The sequence below is a fragment of the Benincasa hispida genome, chromosome 5 (genome assembly GCF_027475165.1).
Source record: "Benincasa hispida cultivar pf3 chromosome 5, pf3_genome.v1.1, whole genome shotgun sequence".
NCBI classification, from domain to species: domain Eukaryota; kingdom Viridiplantae; phylum Streptophyta; class Magnoliopsida; order Cucurbitales; family Cucurbitaceae; genus Benincasa; species Benincasa hispida.
In genome coordinates this window covers 55,047,262-55,073,857 of record NC_143482.1, presented here as the reverse complement: position 1 = coordinate 55,073,857, position 26,596 = coordinate 55,047,262, and the positions used below count along the sequence as shown (strand labels likewise).

At 39.8% G+C, this 26,596-nt stretch overlaps 1 protein-coding gene across 3 annotated transcripts; it reads right to left on the bottom strand.

Annotated features, from left to right (window-relative positions):
- Positions 1 to 383: 383 nt before the first annotated feature.
- LOC120077593 (protein NUCLEAR FUSION DEFECTIVE 6, mitochondrial-like) lies at positions 384 to 3,129 on the bottom strand. 3 transcript variants are annotated; one of them, XM_039031527.2, is made up of 3 exons: positions 2,674 to 3,067; positions 2,413 to 2,534; positions 384 to 697 (listed from the first exon to the last, which is right to left on the bottom strand). In XM_039031527.2, exons 1-3 carry the CDS (start codon positions 2,814 to 2,816, stop codon positions 675 to 677), a joined length of 288 nt encoding a protein of 95 aa, XP_038887455.1. In that variant the 5' UTR covers positions 2,817 to 3,067; the 3' UTR covers positions 384 to 674. The 3 variants fall into 3 exon arrangements, with proteins under 3 accessions (XP_038887455.1, XP_038887456.1, XP_038887457.1); XM_039031528.2 differs by lacking the exon at positions 384 to 697 and adding an exon at positions 771 to 1,294 and having other exon boundaries at positions 2,674 to 3,129; XM_039031529.2 differs by lacking the exon at positions 384 to 697 and adding an exon at positions 771 to 960 and having other exon boundaries at positions 2,674 to 2,982.
- Positions 3,130 to 26,596: the final 23,467 nt, after the last annotated feature.

The window sequence follows — 26,596 nt, the reverse complement described above, 5'->3', positions numbered from 1 at the left end:
ACATTCTCAAGAAATTAGATTAGGTTTACCTATTCAATAAAATTCCATCGATGAATCAATTGTAATGGATCTAAATGACAAATGTAACTAGATTGTTTTTAACCATGTTTACATAAAATTACAAATCTATCACATTAGTGAGTCCCACATAATTTTTAAGCACACCTTCCATTACTCAATCAAATGGTACATTTTGATTACAAATTTAGATGGAGCCTCATAATTCATTACGATTATGGAACATAGGTAAACAACAACATAATCAAAATTGGATAAACTTGACCCTAATCTCTTCTTTTTCTTTCATATTCCACTTCAACTCTTTTTTTCTTTTTTCTTTTTTTAACTTCACCAAAACTACAGATTAACCACAAGAAAAGAGATTTTTTTTGCAATAATATTCTTATTTTTTAATATCATTGTTCACAACAGTCATTAACCACAAGAAACATAAGACAATCCTAGTATTTTGTCCTTTTATGTATAATAAGTTGGAAAATATGAAAAAATGAATGGAAAAAAAAAACTGTTATGTTTCTTGGGTGAATATCAACCATATGCTTGCCGAGGAAACTAAATTCAAAGTATAAAATCGGCTAAGTCAGGTTGCAATCGAAGATTAGATGGGTGAGTACGTTGCCCAAGTGGTCAAAACCTTTTCCAATCATCATATATCATGAAGTTTGCAAGCCAGTCACTGCCACATAGATATTAAATGGCGTTAACAATGTGTAATACATCTGTTAATACATCTGTTAATAGACAGAAAATATAATAATTCATCAAACAGCTTTGTATTTAATAAATCTTTTCGAGTTCATACATTCAGCAACCTAACAAATTTCGGAGTCGTAAAACGCAAGCATTCATCACAACTATGAAGTATGTTCATAGCCAAAGTAATGACAGAGTACTCATACAACTGGAGAAAGAATCCTTCCTCTCATTGCAAAGATAATCCTACAAGGAATTCAACGTAATGAGATTCCATGAACTCAGTTTATTGAAGCCTTTCTTTCTGTTCAAATAAAACTCAAATGTCTGTCTACTGTGGATCTCTTCCTATACAATCTAGTAGTCTAATAGTTACACAAATTCAGAATCTAAGACATGCAAACTAGACTGAAAGTCAGAATCTAAGACATGCAAACTCGACTGAAAGTCAAGATATGGATAACCAAATCCCAGCAGATCAGCTCGCAAAATTTAGCAGTGGCCACTGCGGCAATGTAGAACTCTGCACACAAAACTTTCTGCCGCTTGACCATTCATCATCACACATCATCATTGAACACTGATTAAACATCACAATTAGTGTTCTCGCGTTTATATCAATTATGTGGAATAAATAGTTGTGACTTGTAACATAATGCATCACTTATAAAGAACTCAATCACAAGTTACATCAGGACGGAAGTGATTGTTACTTCTTTCGCTTAAAAGTTAGACCCTAGTACAGAATGCAGCATTTAATCTTTATCTTAAGATGAACTCAAATTCACAATCCATTGATACGGAAAAGCAAAAAAGGGGCTGGATTAGACATTTGTTCTATCAAGCCAAAAGAGCATTTAGATTATAAAAGCAGTAGGAAATACATTTAGCCCAAAACACTAGTATTGGTTGACATGGGCATTTGTGATGAACTAGTTGACGACTATTTGGAGACTTTTTATCCATTTTTGTGTTCGAAAAGTTCAATCGTGATGGAATGAATTACAAACCTAGCATCTTTGTTCTTCTCTTATAATTTACCCTCCTTGCTAGGTTCGTAATAGGAGTTTGGTTTCTCATAACTTTTCAAATATCAATGAAAAGTCGTCCTCTCGTCAAAAGAATATGTTATATATAGGGCTTTCTCTTCACTATTTCATCCTCCCCCTTTTCATCCGATATTCTAAGGGCCAAAAATATATGGTTAATTGTGTATATCAGATGTTATCCTCCATTGGTGTAGAACCAAAAATATAGGGGCAAGAATGCAGCTATCCAAGTTCTTGAACAAAAGAAATCAGAAACCTTCATAGTGGCAGCACAACAAGAACATTGAAAAAGGTAAATCACTCTAGAAACTACTTTGATAAGGGCCAAGAATGGAGCTATCCAAATTCTTGAACAAAAAAAAATCAGAAACCTTCATAGTGGCAGCATAACAAGAATATTGAAAAAAGGTAAAATTCACTGGCCAAGAATGCAGCTATCCAAATTCTTGAACTAAAGAAATCAGAAATCTTCATAGTGGTAGCATAACAAGAAACATTGAAAAAGGTAAAATTCACTGACCAATAATGCAGCTAACCAAATTCTTGAACAAAAGAAATCAGAAATCTTCATAGTGGCAGAATAACAATAACATTGGAAAAAGGTAAGATTCACTCTAGAAACTACTAGAAGAATAAGGACTGAAAGTACCTTCTGAAAGCCAACCATAATTATGGCGAGAGACAGAAAGCATCGAAATCATTAATGCCGAAGAGGTCGCAGAATGGAATGGAAGCATGGACTCCACACAGAAGCTCATTTCAACCGGAATCCTTCACAGAAAAAATAAAACAACACCTATGAGAACACTCGGCATACTTTTCTACGCATCTTAACTCAACTCAGACAGTTTCCACAATTAGTTCACATGGAACACATTTCGTCGAAATCGAAGACTTGTGAGGAAATTACCTTACAGAGCACTGAGAGAAAGGTCGTTTAGAAGCAATTCGAAATGGTGAACGAGCCGGAGCTGCTCTGGCTCCGACGCTCAGAAGAGTCGCAGCCTTGCCGGAGGAGGATCGGAAAATGGCCCTGCCGGCGAAGGAAGCCATCGGTAAATCTGAGAGTTCGGAGAGAAATTATGTGCAATCAGCCGCGATGAACGGACGGAGATCCGCCTTAGATTTAGGGCATTGAAATGCTAAACCCTGCCGCCGCCGCTGCTAGAGAAAACGGGGGATTTTTTTTTTCCTATTCTCTCTTTTATTTTTTATTCTCAATAGCTCACTCCTCACAAAAGTACAAAATTCAATTTTTTTACCAGGCACAAAAAAAATGAGAGAAATATAGAAAAAAATACAATAGAATTAGAATAGACATGACGATCTACGTTATAAAATGCGAGACGAGAGTCCACTATGACATAAACAGAATGTTAGATTTCATCCATTTGTAGGGAGTGAATCAATAATATTTAGTTTGTGAATCGGTCATCTGTGAAAAAAAAAAACTTTTCTTTTTTCTTTTTTCTTTTTCAAAGATCAAATTATAAATTTGTTTTATGAAAATTTAAGATTTTGTAAAAAAATCCATTTTTGTTTCTTTTGAAATATTTATAAACAAGTTTGTTCTTTCTTTTAAAAATCTTAGAATTGAGAATGCTTATTTTTCATTTTTAAATTTTTTTGAGTTTTTTTATTAAAATGGATTAAAAAAAAACTAAAGTTGTCTTCGGGGAGAACCAAAAGGCAGCTTCCATTCTCCAAACTGTTAAAAAGAAAAAATCATTTTATGTCCAATTTTAACCAATCTATAATTGATAGTCATGATTCTGTAACTAATACTTGGGCAGAAGAATTCTCGATGTGAAAACACAAAGACAAAATGTGGATCTTTATATAGAAAAAAAGTGGATCTGTAGGATATTGTGTCTGAAGAGGTAAATAGATAGGACTATTAGTTGCTCGATCAGGGTCTTAGCTTTATTGCGAGCCAAAAACCTCAGCCGATCCTATAAAGAGAAAGCCTTCCAGAGAGTTTTTGTCACCATTAAAGTCGAGAGAAAAGTCTCTAAAGTCACTGCCTATTGGTGTTCCAAAAGTACCTTTCTGAACTCATGGAGATGAAGATACATCGTGGGTTGACCTAGAGACCTTGTCTTTAGCCAACAATAGACTATTAAGGAATGCATCTCGTGCATATTCTACATTATAGCTTGTAACTGGTTCAACTTCCACTTCTAGGAGATCAAACGAAGTTTGATTAGTTTTTGCTAGACGAGAAATAAAGGACTAGGCAAGGTTAGTTTTGTAAAGGTTTAGAGCCAAGCGTAGTGTGGTGTAGTAGTAGGCACTTCATGGCCCCTTCCCGGCTACAAGGTCACTCCAAGCTAAATTATAAAAAATACTATTGAACTTTGCACTTTGTATAAAACAATATCTTGAACTTTCAAAAGTTTGAGAGATACTCTTACCATATTTTGGATGTAAATTATTAGTACTTTATTTCAAAAAATACTCTTAATTTAAAAAAATTAAAAAAATTACTTAGGACGTGTTTGAATTAGTGTTTGAAGTGTTTAAATTTAAAGAAAGATTATTTGAAAAGAATTGTGGTATTTGGCAACTTCTCAAAATGCATTTGAAAAAAACGAGTTTGAAAACTAAGTCATTTTGAAGAAAACACTCAAAGATCTTAGAAAATAGGTTTTTTCTTTTTTAATTTGAGATTGGTTGGGAATCCATCCAATTATTTATGTTATATTAAAATTACTGAAATACCCCGCATACGACCCTCCTCCTTCCACCTTTTCTCTCACATTTTGACCTAGTCGAAATAGATTTCTTCCTTTGTTCTCTCCCTTTTGCTCAAGAACTTCTCATTGAGATCTTACATCCGCGACTTTGATTTGAGGTTAATTTTTACTTAAATTTGATATTAGATTTGGATCGTTGTTTCTCTTCTATGATGAGATTTACTTTTGGTTGTGTTTTTTCTTCTCTTATGAGATTTGCTTTGGTTTTATGGTGTTTTTTCTTGTTTGATGGCATTTTCTAACATTTGATTAGGAAATTAGGGATGAAATTTATTCACTTTCATTTGAGTTCTTGTGCTTGTTTGGGGAAATGTTATATAATTATTAAATACACTAACAAACTGATTACACTTCAACTAAATATAAGCCTATATTATATTCAATAATAATGTTTAAACTCAAAAGTAAGCAAAATAGTATAATAAGGCTTATGAATTGAAATAATAAAGAAGTTATAGAAACCTCAAATCCTTGTAGAGATTGAAAAGGTAGTTGAGAAGCGCTTCTGATATGTAATGTCTTGAATACAATTATTCGCTCTATGCAAGTTGGAAGCAGACTAGAGCGATCGTCTCAATAGGATACAATGACTAATTCTGATATAATATAATTATTCGCTCTACATAAGCCGCAAACAACCTAAAATATCTCACTCTTTGATTATTTTTTATTTTAATAAAGTTTTATTGTTTTTATTTGATTGGACTTTCATTTTTTGAGTAAGACTTTGACTAGGATGGTTGTTAGGTGGGGTAGAACTTTATTTTAAAAAAAACTTTTTACAACTAAAACAAAACGATTCAAATATGTTTCTTTATTTGTTATCCTTTATTGAATTTTTTTAAATAATGTTATTTTAATATTTATGGACAAACATAGGGTTGGTTCGAAAGTATTAACAAAAAATAGGATTGTAAAATCGTGGATGGGGTCTACGAGTGAGCAGATAAATCGCTTACCCGATCCACGACTTAAGGCTAAATAGTGGACGGGGTCCACGATTTCCCAGCCACATGTCAAGTGAAGGGACATTAACCCATTTGGGTACACCAAATGAGCTCCTTTGAAAAATCGTTTGGCACACAGCTTTTTTTCATCGTTCTTAACCCCTGGGTCGGTTTTTGGGTTTTCACCCGCTGGAAAGTTCGCGCACAAAAATTGCACACCGAGGCAGCCCCGACAGGCTCGACAACCATTCAGAGCACCAAATGACCTCCATTCACAATATTGTCTGGCGCACAGCTTTTTTCCATCGTTCCTAACCCCTGGGTCCGTCTTTGCATTTTCGTCCGCCGAAAAGTTCGCGCACAAAAATTGGGCCCCGAGGCAGCCCCGCTGGGCCCGATAGCCATTTGGAGAACCAAATGAGCTCCGTTCGCAAAACCATCTGACACACAGTTTTTTTTCATCATTCTTAATCACTGGGTCCGTTTTTGCGTTTTCGCCCGTCAGAAAGTTCGTGCACAAAAATTGGGCCCTAGGACAGCCTCATCGGACCCAACAGCCACTTGGGGCACCAAATGAGCTCCGTTTGAAAAATCGTCTGGCGCACAACTTTTTTACATCATTCTTAACCCCTTGGCTCGTTTTTGCATTTTCACTTGCTGGAAAGTTCGCGCACAAAAATTGAGCCCTAGGGCAGCTCTGCCCGGCCCATTAGCCATTTGGGGCACCAAATGAGCTCCGTTCGCAAAACCGTCTGGCGCACAACTTTTTTTATCATTCTTAATCCCTGGGTCCATTTTCGAGTTTTTTCCGGTCGGAAAGTTCGCGCACAAAAATTGGGCCCCGGAGCAGCCCCGCCAGGCCCGATAGCCATTTAGTACAAACATCATAAGTTCCTTAATTGCGTTAAAGGCATAAGTACGGTTTCGCTTTTTCCTTGACGTACAGCTCTCGGTGAACGGCCGCGTTCCCACATCTCTGTGGTGAAACAGGGACAAATGTAATGAACGCAAGGTTTCTTCCATCTCTGGAAGTACTTCTTGCTTTAGTTAACGCAATCTTCTAACCTTCTCTCGACAGATCAAAATAGCATCTTCACTTCTGCTCTGACAGGTGAAGATGTCGTCTAGCATGCTTTAGCTAAACATCTTTATTTCTTTAGCACAGATTAAGTTACTTGTTTAATTCATATTAATCACCAAGGGATTAAGAAAAACATCATGGAGAAAATGATTTGTGGAGGAACGGAAATAGACAAAGAAGTGTAAATGGAAATGATCGAGACATTCAATAATATTATTTAGCGTCTGATACATGGTTGTGAATGAAGAGATTAAGAAGATGAAATACAATTGATGAATGAGAGCTAGAAATAAATACAAATAAGCACCAATGCCTTGGCACAGATCTAAAATGGAGAGTTGCTTGTTGGCGTTGATGGAGTGAATGGAAGGATGAGCTTCCCTCTCAGGCTTGCTCAACCAGTAGAAGGAATCTAAGTACAGAGCTTCTCGGTGGGGATTTGGCAAAATTGCATTGAGACTCACCTCTCGGCCTTGTCTCTTCTCTTCCCAGATTTCCTCCGATTAGCACTCGGATCAACTCTATCTTAATGGCCTTATATCAATTACCCCGTATCAAGTATATCTTCTCTGAATTCTATGGGGGTATTTATAGGTGAAAAGCTTTGACTCTTGGCTTGTGGACCCCACTTATTGTTATGGAAATTTCGAAGATGGTGGGATAATTATTCCTTCTGTTATGGAATCAGACCGTCAAATATGCACAACGATTAGTTGTACACGTGTCACAATCCTCCGCATTTGCATCTCTCAGCTGCATCTTTCGATCGGGTGCTCGCATGCGGCATTGTTTTTATTACCACATGCGGTTGAAATTCAGCTCTAGATCGACTGTCGCATTGCGCCATCATTGTGTTGATCGTTTCTTCATTGTGGTTTGACGGACGCAATGTGACGGAGATGCGTTATTCATATTTTCGTTGAGCCTTGATTGCAAGCGGTGACTTAGTTTCCTTCAAAACAGAATAGAAATATCCGTTTCTACCATCTTAATGGTCTTAGTGGGTGTATTTGCGATAATTTGTAATTATTGTATTTCTTAGCTAATTTTCATACAATTGACGCAACTTTACTCTCTTTTGGCCGCAATATTTGAATAAGGCAGTATAAATAACTTGTATTTCTACAAGTTATCACTGTGTCCAGTCCACACAGGTGCGGTTATTAATGCATTCTTCAGTATCTTGAATGCATTTAGGCATTGGTCATCAAAGTCAAACGTTCTTTTTGCCTCCAACAATGCACTCAATGGTCGCGCAGTCTTTGAAAAGTCCTTCACAAAACGTCGATAAAAGCCTGCATGTCCTAAGAAGCTCCTGACAGCCTTCAAGTTCGCTGGAGGTGGTAGCTTTTCAATTGCCTCAATCTTCTCCTTATCCACCTCTAGCCCGTCCTTGGAGACTTTGTGCTCGAGCACAATACCTTCCTTCACCATGAAGTGGCACTTCTTCTAGTTCAGCACAAGGTTCGTCTCTTCACATCTCTTCAGTATCTTCTCTAGATTATTGAGACAGACTTCGTATGTTTGCCCATACACCTAGAAGTCATCCATGAAAATTTCTACAGAATCTTCAAGATACTCAGAAAAGATGGCCATTATACACCTCTGGAATGTGTTTGACACATTGCACAAGCCGAACGGCATGCGTCGAAACGCAAATGTTCCATAGGGGCAGGTGAATGTGGTTTTCTCTTAATCTTTAGGAGCAATCATGATTTGGTTATAGCTGGCACATCCATCCAAGAAGTAGTAGTAATCATTTCCTGCTAGGCAGTCTAGCATCTGGTCGATAAAAGACAAGGGGAAATGATCCTTCTTTGTCACCGCATTCAATTTGCGGTAGTCCATATAGATCCGCCAGCCAGTGACGGTCCTCATCGATATTAGTTCATTATTTGCATTTGGGACTACCGTCATCCCTTCTTTCTTTGGCACACATTGCACGAGGCTGACACACGTGCTATTGGCTAGATAATATCTGCATCCAACCATTTGATTATTTTCTTCTTCATGACCTCCTTCATCGCAGGGTTGAGTCTGCATTTATGTTCGATCGATCCTTTCTGATTGTCCTCGAGACGTATCCTGTGCATGCAATATGCGAGGCTGATTCCTCTAATGGTTGCTAGCGTCCAACCAATTGCTTTTATGTACTTTTTCAGGATGCTCAACAACGCATTTTCTTGATCTTCTTGAAGTGCAGAGGAAATTATTACTGGTAGTTGTAACTTGAAATTTATATCTTTAAGCATGTGGACAAATATGCAATACTACTTCTAGATATGCGTTATTTATGAATATTCTTGTAGTATGCCTTTCATTTTCACAAGTTTCCTTAAGTTGGAACCAAGTGTAATTCCACCACAAGTTTCTCTGTGTGATCCGAGGTCGAACACAGGGACTGTTTGAGGTTATTGTGGTATGTTCGTTGTATATGCGACTAGGATTTTCAATCTTTAAAGAGTGTTTTGTACAAGTATATAAAATTGCGATAAAGTAAAGGAAAACAGTAAAACGCGATAATAAAATAAGTACAGTAAACCTAAGCTGGATGATACAAGATACAGGCTTCATGATACAATATGCTGGGGTCCAGGCTGGCTATGAAGGTTATGCAAAGAACATGGAATGCGACGGCAAGTCTTATGTACAAACAGAAAGAGACAGATAACTAATATAAACAACACAAGTTTCATAATTGCATTGAAGTTATAAGTACGGTTCCGCTTTTCTCTTGGCGTACACCTTTCAGTGATCGGTCGCGCCCCCACTTGTCTGTGGTGAATCAGAGACGAACGTAATGAACACAAGGTTGCTTCCATGTCTGGAAGTACTACACGCTTTAGTTAACGCATTCTTCTAACCTTCTCTTGATAAATCATAATGACATCTTCACTTCTGCTCTCACAGGTGAAGATGTTGTCTAGCATGCTTTCGCTAAACGCAGTTATCTCTTTAACACAAGTTAAGTACTCGTTTAATTCATATTAACTACCAGGGGATTAAGAAGACATCATGGAGAAAGTGATTCACGGAGGAACGGAAGTAGACAGAAAATGGAATATGAAAGCAATCGAAACATTTAATATATCTATTAAGCGTTTGATACATGGTGTGTGAATGAAAAGATAAAGAAGGTGAAATACAATGATGAAAAGAGATAGAACAGATATAAACAAGCACCAACGTCTTGGCACCGATTCGGGTGGATATCTGCTTGTCGGATTGGATGGATCAGATGGATGGATTAGCTTCCCTCTCAGGCTTGCTCAATCGGTAGCAGGGTTCTCAGCACAGAGCTTCTCGGCGGGTATTCGGCAGAATAGAACTGAGACTCACCTCTCGACCTTGTCTTGTCTTCTTCCCGGATTTCTTCAGTTAAGCACCCAACTCATCCTTTTCTCTCAACAATTTAGCAGCAATTAGCCCCGTATCCAATAGCGTAAGTTTTCTCTGAAATGTATAGGGTATTTATAGGTCAGGATCTTTGACTCTGGCCTTGTGGTCCCCATTAGTTGTTATGGAAATTCCAAAGATGTTAGGATATTATTCCTTCTGTTATGCAATCAGATCGTCAATTCTGCACAACCGTTAGTTGTACACATGTCTCCATCCTCCGCTTTTGCATTGCTCAACTACATCTTTCGATCGTGAGTTCGCATGCGATGTTTGTTTTTACTACCACATGCAGTTGAAAGTCAGCTCTGGATCAACTATCGCATTGCGCCGTCATTGTGTTAATCGTCTCTTTATTGTTGATTGATGAGCCCAATGTGATAGAGATGCATTGAGTGCAAACGGTGACTTGGTTTCTTGCAAAACAGAGTAAAATCTCTTTTTCTTCCATCTTAAAGATGTTAGTGGGTGTAATTGCGATAATTCATAATTATTGTATTTCGAAGCTAATTTTCATACAATTGACGCATACTTATTCTCTTTTGGCCGCAATATCTAGATAAGGCAGTCTAAATAACTTGTATTTCTATAAGTCATCAGTAGCGTTTCATTCTACCCCAGAAAAGCATACTTCAGGTGATTTGGCAAGGTTTTCAGCTCTACTGTCGGTGGTTGTTCCAAGGATGGTTTCTGTGTTTTTCTTTCTTCATTCATCATCAGCTTTTCTTCTTTGGTTGTTGTTTCTCTGATTGCATTGCAGGTTACTATGCATGCGGTCGCATCCTCATCTTCATCTTCAGACTTTTCTTCTTCATACAAACTGGGTTCATCATCAGATTTAGCGAGGTCTTCTTCTTCCGGATATTTCATGGCTCTGATAATATCAAACCTGATCTTCTATCCGTCCACACTTAGTGTGATCTCTCCCTTGTACACATCAATCTGAGCGCAACCAGTGGATAAAAATGGTCGTCCCAAGATGATGGGTACATCTTTGTCTGCTTCATAATCAAGGATGATGAAGTCTGCCGGTAAGATAAATTTGTCAATTGTGACCAGGACATCCTTCACCCTCCCTTCTGGATGAACAAGGGACCTGTCAGCTAGCTGGAGAGTCACCATCGTGGGTGCCAACTGCCCCACATTCAGCTGCTTAAAAATTGAAAGGGGTATTAAGTTGATGCTGGCTCCGAGATCGCAAAGCACTTGACCAATGTATAACTCGTCGATTGAGTAATGTATTGTGAAACTTCCGGGGTCGCACATTTTCGGTGGAATAATGGTTTTTGCTTGTTGTGTTAACGCCACCGTTGTGAACTTACCAGTGCTTCTTTTCTTCGTCACCATATCCTTCAGAAACTTCGCATACTTTGGCATCTGTTCAATCGCTTCAGTGCAAGGGATGTTGATATGCAATTATTTCAGCATGTCCATGAAGCGTTGGAACTGCACTTCATCATTTTTCTTCTTTTTAAGTCTTTGGGGGAATGGTGGCAGCTGTATTTTCACGGTTCCCTATCCTATTGGCGTAGAGGTGGACACAATCTTCGGTTCCATCATTTCCTGTTCTTCTAGCTCCTCTTGAGTCAACAGGGTCTATGGTTCCATCACAACTGGAGCAATCCGGCTTGGCTCCTTCTTCTCCTCCGCCACTGTCTTTTCGCTTCGCAAAGTCACAACTTGACATTGCTCCTTTCTCGTACTTCTTGGGTTGCGCGGGAGCTCTGTTGAACTCGTCAGTGCCCTTTGCGGTCTACTTTTGAGTTCATTAGCAATCTATCTTATTTGAATTTCAAGATTGCGGATAGATGTCGCTTGATTCTGGAGCACTGTTTCATTCTTCTAAATATACTGCTTCAGAAAGCTCTCCAGAGATGAAGATTGCAGTGCCTGCGAACTACTAGCTTGACTTTGTGTTTGACCGTTTGTTCGCGAGAAAAATCCTGGTGGCCCTTCTTTTTGCGCCATAGGTTGAAAATTTTGTTGTTGATTTTTCCACGCGAAGTTAGGGTGGTTTCTCCACCCAGGGTTGTAAGTATTGAAAAAAGGATTATTCTTCATGAAATAAACAGACTGTGGGTTCCTCGGACACTCTTCCATTGAATGGCCTTCTCCGCAAGTGGCACAACTTGCACTCTTCCATTGGATGGCCTTCTCCGCAAGTGGCACAACTTCCATTGGATTGCGTTGACCTGCCCCCTATGCGTTCCTGGGCTGCTGATTGCGATTCCTTGTATTAAATTCATCATCGCATTCCTTTGGTTTTGTAGGGATGCGATGGTCCCACTGCTTGTGTCACTGTCTTTAATTCTCAGTCGTTGATCGCTTTCTCTCCAGTCTTCATTATTCTTTGAAATGTGATCAAGTATGTTCTTAGCCTCATCGTATGTCTTGTCAAGTAGACCTCTAGCTGGTGCCGCATTGGCAGCCGTCTGCGATGCAGGTTTTAAATCGTGGTAGAAAATTTCCATTTGTAAACAATCTGGTAAGCCGTTGTGCGAACAATCTCGCATTAGTATTTTAAACCTCGCCCAGGCGTCACTGAGCGATTCGTCGATATCTTGTTCAAAATTGGTAATCAGCTTCCTCTTTCTGGCGTTTTCTGTTGGAGGGAAGTACTTCTTCATGAACTTTTCCACTACCTGTTCCCACGATGTGATCTCTCCTAATTCGAGAGAATAAGCCCATTTCTGTGCTTGGTCACACAACGAAAATGGGAACAACATTAGTGGTGACGGGAGATTAGCAGTCAAATTATTCGACAACTAAAATCCCTTGGACGCAGTATGCGATGAATGTTCCTAAAATATGTGTTGATAGACATGCGTTGATGGTCATGCATTGGAATGGATATGCGTTAATAAATGTATGCGATGACCATGCGTCTGTCACAAGTTTTCTTGCGCTCATGCCAAGTATAACGCGAACACAAGTTTCTCAGGTAATCCGAGGTCGAACACAGGGACTTGTAGCTATATGTATGCGGTAATGTGCATGAGGCGGTGTAAATAAAAGAATGGAAGGGAGGTTGCTAAGTTAACCCTACTCCTACTCCTATCTAACAGACAACGTAATGAGAATATGCATGAGAGGTAGAGATACGGCAACACTTGACATGAAATAAAAGTATGGGAAAATAGATAAAATGCAGAGATGATTTCATTGCAACCCTTAAGAGTGACCGCAAGGGCAACCTTAGTCAAAGAAAACCATGCAATCATCCTACACATACGTGAATCTAACTCTAAGATGTATGTGGTGTATCTGCGATATTGCCAAGAAGCCTATGCCTGCCTAGACCTTCATAACCAGCTCACTAGCTCTCGCCGCATGAGCGTGGCTGCCGCATAACCCCTTATCCTACTTCCTGGACGTATGCAAATCCATTTTATAGGGTGCATACGCTGTGTGAAACAAATAGAGCTTATCTCTAAGATCCCCATTCTTGCCTATGCGTTCCAATCCACTCTCTCGAGTCTTAGATTTGTGTTTTAGACTACTCTCCCAAGTATGCCTAAATGATGAATGAAGTGCTCATAGGACAAGGTACCGCATGAACTTTGCTGACCTAAGATTGTTACTATTCCTAGTGAACAATGCATACATTGCTTAATGCGACCAACCACTTATCCTTCCGAGCAGTTGATTGTTGCTGATTTCACTCATAGAAAAGCAATGCATTAGCCTATAGACAGGCGTTGCAGCAGCTTCACACTAAGCAAATAAGATTACTCACATACTCATGCAACGCACACCTCTCGGTGGGTTGCTACATGCTTCATGTCCCTAATTCACATGACTAAGTATGCAATACCCAAGCAATCCCACTAAGTGTTACAATGAAAGTAAAGATGCTAAGTAAAGAAGATGGAGATGGAGTCGAAGGAGATAGACAAATGCATTGAAAACAAGTTGTATTAATTCCTTAATCACAAAATGTCAAACAATACAATATGAGAAAAGAAAGGGAAATGAAATGACCGGCTAGAAGCAAAGGCTTGCTTCCAGCATATGTGCGTCAAGGCTGCTGGTGGTGCCATGGATGGGCGGAAGAGTTGACTCTCTTGAGATCTAGCTTCGGTCGAGGGCTCTGGTCGTCACTCGAAATGGATGAAGGAGGTAAACAACTCTTAGCCATCTTCTCACGCAGTTTGTCTAGATCAAAAGAATCCGCTCTAGGCGAACCTCAGGCGAAAACCTTAAATAGCCTGAATTTTTGCTCATCGGCTTCTATTTATAGAGCTTGGGTCGCCGACAGCATTAATTGGACTATTCTGAGTCTGACATTCGGTGCGTTAGTCCTTTCTGAACCTATGCCTCTAACGGCGTGGTAGGTGAAATGTCAGCATCATCTTTTGGTTTTTCTCGAGGTAAGTGTGTTGATGTGTTCATTCCACCATGTTGGATTTTATGTCCTAAAACTCGTAGTTTGTAAATTAATAAACATATTTTGTTTTGTTTTTCGATAAAGTTGTTATCGAAATTGTAATCTTGAATCCAATAAACTAAAGTCCTGAGGCTATTTAATGTAGTTTGAACTTTATGTAGTGACATAAAGGTGGATCAAGTTCAAATATATAGCCAAAATGGTCTATAGTATATGAATAAGGTTGGGCGCCTTATTTTGGGGACACTATGGATGTGACCCACTTTGTAGTTAGTACAAACGATGTGATCCTGAATCGTTCATATAGAGATATGTGAGTGGAGGCATCTTATGCAATGAGTTTGCATAAGACTGAACCATGAAATAGTCACTTTTTACGTTATAAATGCCGTTTTATGTATAAAACTGACTATTTCGTTAATTGATGACCTAGGTAAATTAATCTTAATCTTGAGCTAACTATGAACTTCTGTTCACTCGGAATTATCCTTAGATCTGCATAGGTGAGGGCAGCTCATCATCACTGGCCCAATAAGCCTCCCATTTCAGGGGTAAGATCAGGTGGATAGCTAGGAACATAGGGTGCAAGATGGAATTCACTCCTACCCGTTATAGGGATAGTAGATAAGTTGTTCCCTTTAGTACTGAATCCAGGTCTTGAACAAGGAGCCCCACCTTCTCCTTGGCCCGAGAGGGGTTTGGTTTATAGGTTGAACCTTAAACCAATTTTTCATTAGAGGATCAGTGGAACTTAAGAAACAAGATGTAGTCTTTGGGGTAAAACGGTTTTTATGACTCAGCCGAGATTACGAACAACCTGTGAAGGATTAGCTTACTAATCATGGTTATATCAAATGGACACAATAATATCTACAGTGAGGGGAGTGCAACTACGGGACTTAGGGTTGGCAAAATTCATTCCGGGGCCCCGCCCCGATCGGGGCAGGGAATCCCCGGTTTGACCGGGGATAGGGTCAAACTGGGGAATTTTTTCGGAGTCCCGTCCGGGGATGGGGCGGGGACAGGGATGGTATCCCCGCCCTAACCCTGACCCCGATTTTATATAGTTATATTTTTATTATTTTATAAATATATATTTATAATATATAAAATAGCTTATTTATATATATGTTTATAATGTATACTATAGACTTATGTTGTAAGCCCAATATTGAATATACAAATTTTAAATTTAAGCCCAAAAGTCAAGCCCAAAATTAAAAAATTAAAAGAAAAAAATGAGAAATCCCCACGGGGATCTAATAGGGGATTCCCCGCAGGGAATTAGTAGGGGAATCCCCACGGGGAAACGGGGTATGGGGCCCCGCGGGAACCTGTTTCCCCGATGGGGAATCCATGCCCCCGTCCCCGCCTTCAAATGGCGGGGACAAGGGCGAGGATGGAGGGGAATTCCTCCGCCTCGCCCCGACCCCGTTGCCAGCCCTAACGGGACTTTAATGGAATAACTCGTTAGTTAACAAATGTTGATTAATTAGGTTAAAAAGTTTGACCGGTTAATCTCGGATTTTTGGAGCCCATGATCTATAGGTCCATTAGGTTCCCCTACTAGCTCATATGGAATAAACATAGAACAGTATGATAGAATAATTCAAATTGTTCGAATTAGGAGAAGAAAGAGAAACCGACAAGTATATGTGATATAGTGGTTGGGTTTTCAGTTTAGAGAAACAGTTTTAATATTTAAATGTGATTTAAATATCAAGAATATGAATATGTTCATATTCGAAAGCTCGGAAATAATGGAAATGGTCAAAGATGTAAAAAGTCAAAGAGTTGACATTTTGACTTTGAAAAGTCAAACTTTGACTGATCTTATATTCAAACGTGATTTGAATTTCGAGAAAATGAATGTGGATTCATGCTCGGGAGGTCAAAATTAGTCAACACGGAAAAAATCATAAAAAGTCAAAATGTTGACTTTTTGGTCAAAGTTTGACTTTGACCGAATGACTATTTTGTCCTTTGACTAAAGTTAGTGAGAAAATCCAAACTTTTGTTGGATAATTTCACTAACAAAATAGTGGGCTAGGTGTTGGCTTATAGTGGAGACATTAAGCCCACTTAGATAGTGGATTCTAGGTGTTGGATTTTTATGGATTTGGATCACGCAAATGTTGCATGGTTTTTTTTTTTTTTTTTTTACAAAATGGGCTTTTGAATTTGGATAAAAGACTTTTGCAGTTTTTGCAAAAATTGGTTTTCATAATATGGCTGAAAAATTAAAAACCCAAACCCAAATTCATTCTTATTTTTCATCTCTTTTCTCTCTCTCGGGTTTTTCATCCATCGGGTCCCACAACTCGATTCTGAGTCCAGAGGATAGTAGGTCAACTCTAGTGGTGGTCCGAAAGAGTTCGGGTCGAGATTCAACGAGGAAAAGCGGTTTTCGAGAGCTTCAAAGGTAAGTTAATTTACTGTTTTTCCATCATTTTGCATACTAGTTTCCTTTTAATTAAAAGCAATTAGAGTGTAATTAGATCTTAATTCTACTGCGTATGTCTCATGTTCCATCATGTGGTATCAGAGCATGCTCTAATTACGCTCAATTGCTTTTGGTGGGTGTTTTTTTCCTTTCTATTCAAGTGTTGAATGAAATATGGACTAAAGTGGATTTATTATGATCTTGGCATTGTTTTTCTTTAAATTTCTTGTGGAAATTTGTAATTACTCACATGTTTTGAGCATTAATGTGTGAAAAAGGGTCTGTAAATTTGTTGGAGTCATTAGAGTTGAAATTAGGTTGTAATTACTTGATTTCGGGAGAGAGGACAACAGCAAAATTGAAGAAATTTTGTTTACAAACCCGAATTTGGCCACCAGACCAGGGACTAGCTCCCAGACCCGACTCGCAGCCCGCAATTCGACCCGGTTTGGAGCAACCTGTGCGCGTCAGCTGTCGACGAAATGCTCTAGCCCGTTCTGCGACCTAATCTGATTCTCAGCCCGAAGCTGCCTTGCGTGCGCCGTTCGCCTGCAACCCGCAACCCGTGACCCACGCGCCTCCCGCTTCCGCGACCCGCGCATTCAGTTTGACCCGACCAACCCCGTGCCTCCATTGATCGTGCCAGCGAGCGTTGAACAGTCGGTCCAGACGATCTTGACCAGTCCGTTTGACCTGGTTGAGCCGGTTTGACTGGTTCAACTTGATTTTTGGTGTTTTTGGGCCGGTTCGAGTGGTTTCTGATCGGTTTCAGATGGTTCAAAGTGTTTGAAGCTGGTTCCGGGAAGTTGGTTGCTGATTTATGCAATAAATTAGTTATTTATTTTTTCTAATGCGAAAATCGGTCCACTTTAGTGTTGTTTACCTATTATGCATGTGATGTATAATGTTGTTTGATTATATGTGCATATAGTATGCCATATAGTTTTAAAAACCCACCATAGGAAAAGCATGTGACATGCATTTGTTATATGTTATAAGTGTTATAAAATATATACTATGCATGCTTAGTTTTAATATAAGTGTTATATTAAAGCATGTTTGATTGAAGGAAGCATGTTATAGATGAATGGTCTAGGGTTATAATTGTTATAAAATAACCCAGACTTCTAAAATCTATGACAAAGATAAGATGCATGCTCACTTAGGGTTAACCATCGAGCAATCCCAATCTTCATAGAAAATAGGTCGATATCTTGTAAAACCGAAGTTACAAGAAAACTCACCCAGAAAGATCTTGGCAAAAAGTTAGATAAGATGACTAAGGTTGAAGGTTTTTAACTTGACGGTTCACGGAACACCTACTACCTGGAGATCGAGCCGGCATCTGAGTTAGGTTAAACCGATTTTATAAGCATGCATGAACGGTGTGAGGTAATAAAATTTGTTTATCACCTAAACATCGTAGGTTAAAAATCCAGTATAAAAGTTATACTCAGATGAATCACCTAGACTTAGGATATGTTTAGTTAGCCGAAATGTATCGCTAAGTATTTTATACCATAACCGTCTAGAACACTTCAGCTGGAAAAAAGTAATGTACTTTTAGCTCTAGCGTCCCTAAAAGTTCACACCATGAGATTCATGCTTGGCTTTGGTCCGCCTTGGGAGCGGACTCCATTTGGAGAGTGTTTGCATGAGTCAATACCAAGGGGAATAGGGGAAGTTGTTCATAATAAGTGGGAGAAGGAAGTGTGTCAACACATCCTATGGTCTCTTCCATTAGGTTGCACCGTGAGATTTCTATAATGCACCTGCATGTCTGCCCCGGAGCGACCTTACCAATCGGAGGGCTGTATTATAGGATTCGGAACTCCGCAAACTCTAGAAATTGATAGGGTCTCTCAAGTCCGTTTTCATTCTTATCTTTTGATGACTTGGGATTTGAACATTCGTAATGTGCATGCATGATGATGTGCTACAAGCTCATATTTCCATAAACTTGTAACGCAAAAGGTAATCTTATGCTGTGTTGTTGCTCATGCACACTTTATGCGATACTACTTCTAGATGTATGCGTTATTAACAAAATACTTGCAGTATGCTATGCATTGTCACAAGTTTCCTTGCGTTGAAACCATATAATTCCACCATAAGTTTCTCGGAGTGATCCGAGGTCGAACACAGAGATTTCCTGGTTAATGTGTTACGTTTGTGATATATGCGATCGGGTTTTTCAATTTAATAAAAGTGAGGTTTGTACATGCGATAAAGTAAAACATGCGTTAAAGTAAAATTGCGATAAAATAAAGTTGTGCAGTAAAATAAAGTGCGATAAAAGTAAACCTAAGCTATGATGATACAAGAGATAGGTTACATGATACATGATACCGTGTTTGAGACTGACTGTGAATATTATACAAAGAATCGTGTTATGTGATGGCAAGGCTTTATGTATGAAGCAAAAAGAGAAAAGATAATTAGTACAAACATTGCAAGTTCATTAATTGCGTTAAAGATATAACTATAGTTTCGCTTTCCCTTGGCGTACACCTCTCGGTGATCGGCCGTGTTACCACATCTCTGTGGTAAAAAGGGATGAACGTAATTAATGCAAGGTTGCTTCCATCTTTGGAAGTACTTCTCGATTTAGTTAACACATTCTTCTAACCTTCTCTTGACAGATCAGAAAGGCATCTTCACTTCTGCTCTCACAGGTGAAGATGCCGTCTAGCATGCTTTAGCTAAACATCTTTATTCCTTTAGCAAAAATTAATTTACTTGTTTAATTCCTTCTAATTACCAAGGGATTACGAAAACATCGTGGGGGAAGCGATTAATGGAGGAACGGAAATAGACAGAAATATGGAGATGAAAATGATCATGACATTTAATTATAGAATCAAGCGTCTGATACATGGTGTGAATGATTTAGACTAAGAAGATGAGATACAATTGATGATAGAGATAGAAACAAATATAGAAGAGTGTCAATGTCTTGACACAGATCTGGATGGAGAATTCGCTTGCCAGTGTATGGAGTGAGTGGAAGGATGAGCATCCCTCTCAGGCTTTGCTCAACCGGTAGAGTTGATCGAGGTACAGAGCTTCACGGTGAGGATTTGGAATGATTTGCCCTGAGACTCACCTCTCGGCCTTGCCTCTTTTCTTCTCGGATCTTCTTCGATCAGCACTCAGATCAGCCTCTCTCTCAATATACAAATATCAAAATGGCCTCATATCAAGTATATATTTCAGTGAATTCTCTGAGGGTATTTATAGTTAAATGCTCTGACTCTCTGCCGTGTGGTCCCCACTTTATTGTTATGGAAATTCCGAAAATGGTCGAATTTATATTCCTTCTGTTATGCAATCAATCTGTCAAAAATGCACAACGGTTAGTTCTACGTGTGTCAAAATCCTCCGCGATTGCATTGCTCATTTGCATCTTTCGATCGTGTGCTCACATGCGGTGTTGTTTTTTTATTACCGCATGTGGTTGAAGTTGCGTTGATCGCAAAGCTCTTGATCGATTGTCACATGTGCCGTCATTGCATTGATCGTCTATTCATTCCTGAATGATTGGCGCAATGCGACGTAGATGCATTGTTCTTTTTCTCTTGAGCCATGAGCGCATACGGTGACTTTATTTCCTGTAAAACAGACTTGAAATATTCCTTTCTACCATCGCAATGGTGTCAGTGGGTGTATTGACGACAATTTATAATTCTTGTATTTCTTAGCTAATTTTCATACAATTGATGCAACTTTCCTCTCTTTTAAACGCAATATCTAAATAAAGCAGTATAAATAACTTGTATTTCTACAAGTTATCACACCCCCAAATTTAGATATATGCTTGCTTCAAGCATATCTTCTACTAAGGCAATAATGCTCAATTCCTATTCTAAATTTTGCGTCGATTGGTTGCTCCGAATTCTCTACTTAGGCAACATTACTTGACATCGGAATTTCCTTCTATCCTTGAAAATTCCTAACAGAGCCATACTTTATTATTCTATACTACAAATTTTTGCTCAAAAATGTTTTTCTAGTTTTAAAAAGAATGTTTACCTCTTCTTGTCAAAACAACTTGATGCGTCTGGATGCAGTGGTCGAACTTTGCGTCATTTATTAGAGACTATTGATCATTGTTACACCCTTCGTTTTGGCCTATTCCCACGGGTGTCATGCGAACATCCAACTACGGTTGTGTGCCATCTCTATTTTAACTCATGAGTTTCAGAAGAGTTGTCTCTTATTTCTTTTATTTATTTTTCTTTTCATATTGCGTTGTTCTTGGAAACCCACCTTCATTTTGGCTTGCTCCCACGAGTGTCATGCGAACATCCAACTACGAGCAGGCTCCTTTTACAACTTAATTCTTATCAGGTTGGGAATGTTTTTGAGGTTTCCCTTGTGCTGACATTGGAGTTTATTGAATTTTTTTGTTTTTTGAGACAAAAAATGAACGCATTTTTCTTAATGACCGCATACTCTTGATCTCATCTGCTCAGATCTTTCCCACCCTTAAATTTAGAGATGCGCAAGGTCTTCATTGTGTTGTTTGGATAGAATAGACAAACACTTAGACAAAATTTCAAAAAGAAGGTTTGAGCATAATTTGGAAGGGTAAAAGGTAAAGCATTGCTAAGCTACAAATTACCTAAGTGTTAGTTGGAAATTACAAAGTATGGGAAATGTTTCTAAGTAAATGCATATTATACATCATGGCAGCGCAATGAATAACGTAAAAAGAAAGATTAAGAATATTGCAAAGTTGACAAAGGATGATAAAGAAGAGTCATAGGCACATAGATAGAATTGCTACTTAGTTGTATTGAAAATTAACTAAGTATACAAATAATCACAATAACGCAATACAAAAATTTTGGCTTGTATAAAGAATCAAAGAATTTAATTAAACAATGAATGAAATAGAGATAAAAGAATGGCCGCATAAAAAAAATGAATGGAAAGATTATTGTTGAGGAGCAGGGGGGTTTGGAGAAGGGTTCGGATGTGGTACTTGAAGAGCATCTACAAAAATCAAGTGCTACCTGAGATGCGAAGGAACCATGGGTCCATGAAGATATGCTGTCAAAAAATTAAAGTACTCATGGCTGCGCTCCGCTATCTATCTTTGATGCAGATGGATCATAAGAATGTTTTGCTGAATATTGATTAACACCTGCCTGGTCATATTAGCAGTGCATTGTAAATCATTAACTCGCTCAATTACCGCATCAATTCTCAGGCCGAAGAAGGCTTGTTGCTGAGAAAAGAGTTCTTGCTATTAAGAGAAGAGTTGTTGTTGTTAAGCCAGAAGGGACCGCATATCTGCTAACTCAGCAACTAGGGAGGCGATAGTGGGTTGTGCCTGCGATGTTTTGCCAGCAACGTTTTGGGGTTGGGTAGAGGTGCCTTCACCCAAATCGTGTGGGTCATCAACATGCGGCGGTGGAAGGGGAAGTTGCGGTGATGATGCTGAAGGTGATGATGGGGCTGCTGGATATGCGGTTGGAGAATCTGGGGGAAGGAGAAGATTGGTAAAGTGCTCAGGAAGGAAAGAAGAAGGTTGTGCGGGAGGGCTTAGAGGGAGAATTATCAAGGGTAAAGGGTCCAAGGGTTCTAGATCTTGCGTTGGTTCTTCTTGGATTTTCTCCTTTTCCTTAACATCTTTGCGCTGTCTCTTCGGCTTGGGCTCTTGCGGTGCATTTAAATCAATGTTAGGCCTCTTCAAAGGGAACTCAGGGCAGTGTGGGGAATCTTTGAGGAGCAACCTCAAAATCTTGACGTTTATTAGGCCGTGAACTTCTGCCATTGGCTCTTCATCAATGCCCACACCTAGTGATAGGCATAAACTTGAAACCGTCCATGGGAAGAAGTACTGCCCTCTTATGTGCCCCACAAAACCCCTGATTTGTCTTGCGATCAAATTGGCCTACATCGATTGGAATGCCCCGCGAAATGAAATATGCAGCCATAACTCGATCCCTTGAAATTGTCTTGTCATAAGAAGTTGGGATCAGCCGTCGTTTGACCAAATAAACCCAAAGCCGTGCTTCCAAAAGCAGAGTCTTGGACGCCAGGGTCTTGATGCCTTTTAAAGAAATCAACCACTTAGTGCTCGATTGCGTTAATACTCGCAGCACATCTTCCATCTGCTCTTCAGTGGGATTATCAATGATTTTGTTACCCGATGCATCTGGGTTATCCTTCATTTGGTATAGTTCATTGATGTCCCTTGCGCTGAAAGACACCATTTTCCCTTTTATGGTCACCACATCCTTGGTGCCATGTAGCCATCCGTGGTAGAAGTTGTGCACTACCTCTGGAATAACAATGGCTGGACACTGGCAAAATGTGTCCCATCCATGTTCTACGATCACACTTGTGATCAGATCTGGTAGTGGCGTTGGTGCAGGGAAAAAGCCCATCTCCATCAACAAGTCATTGTTCTCTTTCTTTCTTGATGGATGCACCTTTGCCAATGCGGGCTTGCTGCTCTCTACGACTGCTTTTCCCTTTCCCTTGGCCAACGCAAGGTGGGATTGTTGCCTTTGTTTTCTTTCCCATTCCTTGCATTGTTCCTCCTTCTTTCATTCGGCAAGTTCCTTACCCTTCTTCTTACTTAAGCGCTGCCTGTTGGCTTCGTGCTTCCTTTCCTTCTCTTCTTTCATTCTCCTTTCTTCTTCTGCCTTCTTTTTCTTTTCTTCTTCTTCCTCTTCTCTCTTCTCTGTTTCCAACTCTTTCTCGAACTGCTCAGAGGCCAGCAATATGCGCTGCTCCTCTTCGAGCCTCCTTATTTCTTCGATCCTCGAGATTTCATTATTGCAGCGCACCTCCTCATCTTGTAATCTTCTTCTTCTATCACCTTTTGCGATGATGAGTTGTGCCCGCGCCATTTTTTCCTTCTTCTCTTCCTCCTCTTCTGTTCTTCTAATGTGTCAATCAAAATTGGCGAGCCAATGGTTGACCCTTGCGACGCATTCTCCTTACGACGCCGCATCAAGGGGGTAACATCTCCTCTTTCTTCTTCTTCAGTCGCAACAGTTTGTGTTGTTTCAGGTTGTGCTGGTTCCCTCTTGTCCTCCCTCAGGGAGGTGGATTCCCCATCCATCTCTGGGCTTGTAGCCCTCTTCTTCTTTTCTTCTTCCTTCTTCAGGCGCCTTTCCTTACGGCTGCGTTCTTTCCTTTCTTCCTTCTCTTTTCTCTTCCTTAGCTTGGCCTCCTCATCTTCTTCATCCTTCTTCTTTTCTTTATTCTTTTTCTCTTTGCGATGATGGGATAACTCACTTTCTCCAACCTTTTTTCCCTTGCTCTGCTTTTTCTTTTTTTTCTCCTCTTCCACCTCTGGTTGCTTCTCTGCCACGACTTTCTCCAATGCAACTCTGATGGGTCCTTCATAGGATTCTACTTGCGTAGTTTCCTCAGGATCCCTTATGGCTAGAGTGCTTCTCCTTGTCTCCTCTTCCACCACTTCCTCTGCCACCACCACTTCCTCCGTCATCGCCACCGTCGCCTCCTCTGAAGTAGTGGTTGGTTTACAATCCCAGCCTCGGGCAGTCCTTCTCCTTTCTACAAGCTACTCAGAATGTTTCCGAATACCTTCTTGTCACCTCGTCTCTTCTTTTTGCTTTTAGTGGAGAATGCTGGAGTTGGGAGTGGGGTGTTTTCAGTACTTTACCCCCTCTTGAACTGAAGTGGTCTGACGGCTAATGGGTTTTACCGGGGTCTTCCAGCGATTCTAGGAACAGTGTGAGGTTGAGCAGCAAGGAATGGTGCCTCTCGCATGAAGAGTTGGTCTGTCAAAGGTGTTGAGGGTGAAGTGGAAGGTTGGGAAGTTTGATCGGCCATGGATGCTGAGGTTAAAGAAAGTGGGAAAACATTAGGGTCTCAGGGAAGAAGAAAGCTCGGTATGTAGAGGCGTTAGGGATTAAGATTGCAAATGAGGCAAAGTGTGCTCACAGACGGAGGGGTCCTTTTTATAGGTTGGGCCTTAGTGGGCCCAACACTATTGTTGTGGTGGCAGGCCTCGAGACACTCAAAAGGCCCACTGTTTGAACTCCCCATATTTATGAGGTTTCAGAGTACACATCCTTTCGTCTGTAGCTCATCATTTCTTTAGGATACGGAACGATTGTTCTCCTCAAATTGCAACAAGAATTATCTTTAATGTTTTATTCGAATGGACGCAAGGTAAAGATTTAACGAAATGAGTTCACCAATGCAAATGCATCTTTGTAGAGGACGGGCAACAACGCATGCATCCCCGCAACATACCCCTTAACTAAACGCATTTCTGGAGGATCGGGCGCACGGTATTTCTACCAGCGTAACACTACCTCAACATAGTGCATTTTCACTAAGGACGGGCAAAGGACACACATGCGCATAACACACACTTCAGCGCAATGCATTAGGGTTGGGTGAACGCAAAGTGTATCTTGTTAGTTCAAGATGCATCCATTATCGCCATGCATACTGAATGTGTTTTATTTTATTATAATTTCATTTTATTTTATTTTATTTCATCAACGCAAGTTTCTATGACTTGCGGTAATAAATTTCTTCTCATTACTCAATCATTCACCAGGTTAAAGAATAACGCATTAAATACAGAAAAGTTACATGAATTAAAGAAAATACAGAAATAAATGCAAGAGAGTTAATTGAAGAATAAATGAATAAAGTCATGAAACAAATTGAATGAAGTAAAGATAGAAATTAAAGAAAGCATTTAAACATAGATGTGAGATATGGACCGAAAGATGACTTTCTTTGAATGAGCACAATCCACACCTCTGTAGGCGGTCCAGCTTTCCTGTCCAATGTCTTCAGGGACATTACTCCTTTTCATGAGATCCGGGGGATTCAGAGTTGCTAGGCAACGTTCTAGGTGCTCTATTTCTAAGTTCAGAAGCTAGCTGCCCTTTCGAATTAAAGACACCTGCACATGCATCACTGCGTCATTTTTGTCTATGTATTGTTTGAGCAGGACCTCCAATGAGCTTCCAGAGGTGTTTGAAGATGAGGGTTGCTGATTGTGCGATTGCCTTTGTTACCCTTGATTAGAATTATGGTGGAAGGGAGGAGGGTTTCCCCGATTCCCTGAATTGCCACCTTGATGGTTGCTTAGTTCTCCTTGGTTAGGATTCCCTCCCCAACCGAAGTTAGGATGGTTCCTCCAACAAGGATTATATGTGTTGTTGAAGGAGTTGTTCTGGATGGTGCATACTTGTTGGATATTCGATGGGCACATTTCTTTTATATGAGCCCATCCACAATTAATGCAACTGATTGCGGCCACTTGAGCCGGTGCAGCAGGTTGCGCTGATTGTTGGGGAATGGCTTCTTGATTGATTGCCATCGATTGGAGTATAGAGGTCACTGCCGCCATCTGTGCGGCCAAAGTCGTCATTGTCTCTGTAGGGACAATGGAAGATTCATTCTTTCTTCTTTCGGAGCCTCTGCCACCATAACCATCATTAATCCAGTCATCCATGTTCCGCAAGATGTGGTCAAGGATGACCTTAGCCTCGGTATACGTCTTATCCATAAAACCTTCTGTCGCGGAGGTGTCAGTAACAACCTACGTTGATCTGTTCAGGCCATTATAAAATGTCTCCATCAGGATGTAATCGGGTATCCCGATATACGGGCAGTTCTTCACCAGTCTCCTAAATCGCACCCAGGCAGTGCTCAGGGTCTCATTGTCCATTTGTTCAAAGTTCACCACATCCTTCCATCGCCTTGCGTTGACAGCCAGTGGGAAGAACTTCTTCATGAACCGCTCAACCAGCTGATCCCATGAAGTAATCTCGTTTGGCTCCAGTGAGTGAACCCACCTCTTAGCTTCATC